The sequence below is a fragment of the Grammomys surdaster genome, unplaced genomic scaffold (assembly GCF_004785775.1).
Source record: "Grammomys surdaster isolate TR1022 unplaced genomic scaffold, NIH_TR_1.0 126029, whole genome shotgun sequence".
In the NCBI taxonomy this organism is placed as follows: Eukaryota; Metazoa; Chordata; class Mammalia; order Rodentia; family Muridae; genus Grammomys; species Grammomys surdaster.
The window spans coordinates 3,370,342-3,376,730 of record NW_021620842.1 but is presented as its reverse complement, the minus strand read 5'-3'; the positions used below and the strand labels follow the sequence as shown (position 1 = coordinate 3,376,730).

General features: G+C 41.7%; 1 protein-coding gene across 15 annotated transcripts in view; it reads right to left on the bottom strand.

Moving 5' to 3' along the window:
• The window catches only part of Tle1 (TLE family member 1, transcriptional corepressor), an 89,402-nt gene that overhangs the window by 39,519 nt on the left and 43,494 nt on the right, over positions 1-6,389 (bottom strand). For 10 of the 15 annotated variants that reach the window (XM_028754624.1, XM_028754617.1, XM_028754622.1 and 7 more), the window contains 2 exons: positions 1,643-1,847; positions 904-920 (listed from right to left, as the gene is read on the bottom strand). In XM_028754624.1, the coding sequence (XP_028610457.1) occupies positions 904-920; positions 1,643-1,847 (222 nt within the window). The remainder of the gene's footprint in view (positions 1-903; positions 921-1,642; positions 1,848-6,389) is intronic. The other 5 variants (XM_028754619.1, XM_028754627.1, XM_028754628.1 and 2 more) reach the window with 1 other exon arrangement.

Below are 6,389 nucleotides of genomic sequence, written 5' to 3'. Positions count from 1 at the left end.
GAGAGGGAGAGGGAGAGGGAGAGGGAGAGGACAACAGTGGGAGCTAGCTCCATGATACAGAACTTTCCTTCTAGGCATGAGGCCCTGGGTTCAGTTCTCAGGACAGAAAGGAAGAAGAAAGACAGGAGGAATGATTTAAAATTCATTGTTCTATTTCTTACTTTTTTAAAACCATGCTTTAAAGATGGTCAAAATATTACTGTGTTCAGAAATGGGGGTAAACAGGAAGACTCTGTGGGCCCCCCTCATTAAGCAGAGCAGATTCTCATTGTGCATCTTTAAAATGTGTATCCCCAACATTATGCAGTGTAAGCATTCAGCACATAAGAGTATATGTGACTCGGGTTTGTGAAAACATGAAGTCTATAAACACGCAGTCCTGACTATGAAGCGCTAGGTTTTTAAGAATTTATTACTTAGATGCAGTCTTAGGTGTAAAGAAAATGTAAGATCAAGGTTATACTACAATAAAATATGCAAAGAAAACAAATATGGAAAGCTAGTAAATAAGATGCATTCACAAGGAAAACAAACCATTTGTATTCAAATAACATACTTGTTAAAGCAAAAAATGAGTATTCTTTTAAACTATATGCAACCAAGACTCCACATATAACACACATTTTAAAGCGGGTCTGGGCTGTACACAGAGCAGTAAGGAATTGCAGCAAACAGCTTTACTTTCAAAGCAGGTACCTCTCCTCAAAGGCCAGGTTTATAAAAGAGAAGAGAGAGCAAGTACTAACAAAAATAAAATGATATTTAAGAAGAAAAAAAAATGATAAACCCAGGTCACTACACGCCGGGGCGTCTGTGTATCTGCTTGGTGCTTGTGTTCGAAGAAGGCAGCTTGGAAAAGCAAGTGGGTCTGTGTTCGTGTGCAACAGGCGCTGGGGTACTTACCGTGCCCGGCTCTCTGTCTGCTCCCGAGGTTACCAAGAAATGCACAGACACGCCCGTTCAGACACAGAGGCAAGAACAGAAATAAAAAAGGGGGGAATAATTAGAACACAGGCCCCAGGCAGTTTCAAAAATGGCTTTATTTATATAAGTCATTGCACATTCCTAATACAGTGATTTCCTGAAGATTACAGTATTTTTGTAAACATAAGATTTACAGTTTAACCATACACAAAGCCTATTTTTAATTTCTTGACAGAATAAATTACTTTTCTTCAAAAATTAGTCAAGTGCAATTTGGCCAATATTTAATGCATACTAGGATTAAAGCCTACAAAACTAGTAACAGATGCAATTGTCAAGCCTTTCATTTGAGCACATTCACTTTCAAATTTAACTTCTTATTTCGCCCCATTTAACAAACATCACTTTCTTTGAAAATTACCCAATTAAGCAGTTAACAGTTCTCCATAATATGGTACAGGCCACTAGCATTAAAAATGCAGTTACTAAGATGTCAAGATGCCTGCAGGCTAGCAAGATCGAAAAACCCACAGCTGCCCAAGGCAAACCTTGCAGAGTGGCAGGATGAACTGAGTGTCAGTGGAAAGCTTTGCGACAGCTCCTGTTATCTCACTGTTTGCTCTCTGTGTGTGGCTGGGGCTTTCCACATCGAGGCACAGCTCTGCAGCACTGTCTGAGTATGAGAGCAAAGCCTAATCTGGCTTGCCCAGCCTCTCACCTCTGTGGCGCTCTGCATCATGGTGCTTCTTGTCATCTTTTATTGCCAAGTGAGATTGCCCACTCAGAGCACTAGACAGCGCAAGAAGGCTGGCACTGCCCCCAAGGGGCGGGATGCCAGGAGGCTGAAGTCCTGAAGGGTGAGGCGTGAGAGGTACTGGGGGTCCATGGCCATGGGAGAGATGCTGAGCTTGCAACTGCTGCTGCTGTTGGCAGTGGTTGGAGGAAGAGGACGAAGAAGAAGAGAAGGGGTGGAGAAGTAAAAGTAAGAAGAGGAGGAAGAGAAGGAGGAGAAGGAAGAGGAGAAACAGGAGAAAGAGAAGGAAGAGGAGGAGGAAGTGTGGCAGTAGTGGTGATAAACCATCCAGGGAAAAAGTAGAAATAACAGAAGATGTAAGAAAGAACCACAAGTTGGACACAGAAGGAAATAGAGACAGAGGTAGGAAAGAGGAAATGAGGTTAGTGCTTTCAACTCATCAAATGCTTTTGCCCCTTAGTATTCACCCCCAGCCAAGACCCACATCTACCCTAGAGTTTTCACCTGCCACTTTTTGCTACAACCAACATGAACAATGAAACTTTATTATTGAGCAAGTCTGGCTACTTTAAAAGATTCACCTGTGTATCTCACCTAGATCTAAGTGCCTCTGAGGAGAAACTTCAAATGTGTCACTGACTCTAAGCTGTACACCTGTCCTGAGCTGACTGAAGTTAATGAAGCTACATGGGAAATACCCCACAATGAAGTAAACACACTATTTATGGGGTAAATACATTTCAACCAGCACTAACTATCACAAAACTCAGAAAGCAAGAAGTGCTAGCACCTGGATGGCACCTTGCACTGTGTCCCTAACTCACTAAGCCCTCTGAGAACTGTAAGGAAGCAATGACTTCCTCATTTCTCAGAAGTAACCAAGCTCCATGGCATGTGCTGAGGTTCACTAGGGTGAAGGAAACATCAGTGAGCCCTACAGCTGCCCCATACTACCCTATGCCAGAGATGGGCCTAGAAGTGGGCTGACCACTGCAAGAGACCTTAGAGCCAACTCTTTTAGCTATTTCTTTCACCCAAATGTCATTCCTGAACCCCAGCCCCACACACCTCATCTACGTTACAGGATAAAGTGCTGAGACTGAGAGGCTGAAACCTGGAAAGGAGAAGCACTGTTTACTGACTGCAGAGATTTAGAGGGTCCCATTCTCAGCTTCCTGCTCTGCTACCCGGGCTGACTCTACCACCTAATTCACTGCAAAAGTTACAAACCTGTCCTTAAGAAACCACACTATTCCTCTCACGTATTACCTTTAAAATAAGCAAATATATAAGAAATGGCCCTGAACCATCGATCTAGATGTATTTAAGTTGTCCAATACAGAATTCAGTTTTGATGAGATAGTAAAAACAGTTAAATCTCTATTTCTAAGTTGTAATGTTGGAAAAGTCTTAAGATTCTAATTCATGCTCATTTCTCAGGAGTGAACTGCTTGTTTATTTAATGCCCACTCCTGATTGAACACACTCTTCAGAGCTGAGCTCAGTAGCTTCCACCCACACCAGAAATTCATGTTTAATTCCAATTCAGATGTACTTCCTACCCTCAAGACTAAGCAAAAAACATCTTAAGCAATGAAAATCGGTGATATTTACAGTAAAATTTTCTCTCCCAGAACCTTTAAAAAGCTTTAATAGTCCACCTTCATCTCAAACTTCCACTCCTAAGAGAATTAGTTTTAATTAGAGGGGTAAATGGAAAACAGGGGTGAGGTCCAAACAGACAGCATTAATAACGTTCTTGGAAAGTATTTATAAATTACTCATTCTCCACTTGAGATCACAATCACAGTTTCTTTACATGTAAAATCACCTTCCTGTCATCCAAAAGACACTAATTCTTGCTCTGTCACCTTTTAAGGGCTCGGCAACAGTGAGACATAAAGCTGAAGACGTTGGCAGCAGCATCTCGGTCCACTAGGCATGCTCATTAGCACTTAATTAGGAACGAGACACCTGCCATAAGAAATGTGCGTGGAGGACGATGAAGAGCAGGGCTGCCCTACTAGCAATTACTATCATTACATCGAGAGCACGAGCCACGGCCAGCTTCGGAGAAGCAGTGAAGCGAACACAAGCCCGCCTCGGGTCATTAGGCACAGCTCTGATTAGAGAAAAAGAGACTGCACAGAGCAGAACAGACAAGCACAGCATGACACCCCTCTTAGCCCTCCACAAACTTGCATGATGGAACCACTGGCTGAGCACCTCAGAGACAGGATTTTAGTTGGCAGCGAATCTGTGCTAGGGAACATTTAACTAGGTACCCACATGGTCAAGATATACCGCACCTTGTCCCAAATTCCAAGGTAACTTCCAGAAGAAAACAAACAAACAAACAAACTAGAATGCTGATCAAAACACACTACTGAAAAGAGACCTGAGTTTACCTAACCCTAAGCTTTGTCAATGTTGTAAAGGAGCTGTATGTGTTTAAACCAAAGAGTTGGGGTAATGACTATCAATGGGACTATTCAACAGACTGACTAGCCCAGAGACCTTCCACTCCTACCATGTACTGTTCTCCAGGCCTGCAAAAACAGCTGTCTTGTCGCTTAGAGGTAACTGGGCTCATCCATCTTTGGTTCAAGAAACTTAAAAGGTCTTTTTTTGCTTTAACAAAAATATTTTTATAAACTATATAATTTTAAGAGCAAAATAGTAAAAAAAAAAAAAAAAAAAAAGTACTAAAGCTGAGAAACAGAGAGATGGGTCACAGCCATCTAGATGTTCTAGGCTACTGGAAACTTGAGTGTGCACCTCCCATTCTGCCTCCCGAGCCAGAGTAACACACTCATGTTTATTATCCCAGCTGAGGCCACGTCTCATCTAAGGTAGGATGCATAGACATAGTCTTAAAGCTAAGAGGTATGACACAGGGCTCAGGACCTTGAGTACTAAAATCCTCTCTTCCTTTAAAAAAAAAAAAAAACAAACAAAAAACCCAAAACAAAACCACAACAACAACAACAACAAAACAGGTCACAGCACAAAGGAGGGAGAAGGCAACCTCCTCCAAAGATAACTTTGTTTTTCTCCCAGGGCAGCCAGGAGGAATGCTCTTCAGATCACCCAATTCCATGTCCTCAGTCACAAGTCCACCTTTACCAGGGAGCCTAAGGACAGTGACAAGTAACAAACTTGTTCTCAGACTTCTTGAGGGTAGCTTCTCTCAGTGCCACTTCTCAATGCTTATTCCTATGTCCCTGCTCTTTCAAGGAGACTTGTAAAGGAGAAACAAGTTCCCAGACACAGCATTTGCCTTTCTACCAAAGGCACATAATATTGGAAAAGTAGGAATCTTAAAATAAATAAAACATTTATTTTAAATAGAAGGTTCACATCAGAATCAGTTAACTTTAGAGGGGCAGCCCACACCTCATTCCGTCTGTTACTAAAGGAACACTTTCAGTTTCCTGAGACATTCTGGTACACATCACCCTTTCCCAGTGCAATAAGCAGCAACACTACTTAAAAACATGTCTTAGGTCAAATACAATGCTAGCATTGCTACACAGCCAAACAACAGTTCTGTCATTTAGAAAACTTTTAAGCATGTGCCCTCCACAGACCCAAATGTCATCTGTTAACTGGTTTTCAACATGACAGCAAGGATGGGTTAATTCACACTCCTATCCAGGCATTAGAATTTAAAAAAAAAATTAAATAAGACTTCTCAGTTAATGCTTACAGGTTTATACTATGTAGAGACATAAGAAAAACTGTACAGCTATCATTTTTGAAGTACAGTTTCAAAGCCTGAGGTAGGGCTCAATGATAGAGGGAGCCTGTCTTGCTCATACCTTTCTTCAGTCTCCAGCAGTGCAAACACAATACAAGATGTTTTTGAAGAGCATCATTTTCCAAATAAAGCTCATTCCTCAGGCTAACTCCTGAGACCAGTGGCTCTCAGACAGAGCAACCTGACAGGGACACCCGGATAAACTGGAGTTGAAGGCTACCAGTCTTGTATCTGAGGAAAGATGTACAGTGTACAATGCACAATGCAGCTCTCCAGACAATTAGGTGACTCAAAGTGCCACCAGTGCTGGAAAAAAATGGTCACAGCTGGATACCACCCAAAGTAATCCTGCAAACTGTTGTTTAAGGCATAATCCCTTTCAATATTCAAGCATTAACTGTCATCACCATCCAAGTCCCTTTCACACCTTAAAAAAAAAAAAAAACAAAAATCTGAGAGCTGTCAAGATAGCTCTGAGGGTAAAAGCATCTGTAAGCAAGCCCGGTGACCTAAATTCAATCCGAACAATCAATGTAAAGGGGCAAGGCAAGAACCAACACGACTAGTCTTCTGACCTCCACTGGAGCACTGAAGCACACATACGAATGTCATACATGCTCGAATGTATGCATGCACACAACACATTTCCAGCATTTGGCAGGCCAGGGTAAGACAGGACTGATGCCAAGGTGGGCAGACTTGTCTCAAAATACAACAACCAATAAACGAAGGGACTGGCAATGTAGTTTAAATCGATCCCTAATACCTCATAAAATCTGACGTGGTAAGGCATACCTGTTATCACAACACTTGAGAAAATAGAATGGTCAAATCCATAAGTGTGTAGTGAGTTCTCTGCCTGCCTTAGTTATAAAACAATGACAGAACTAAGTAAATACATTTTTAAAAGAAAACCTGCTCTCTACAGCTGATCGTACTAACAACTTAAAA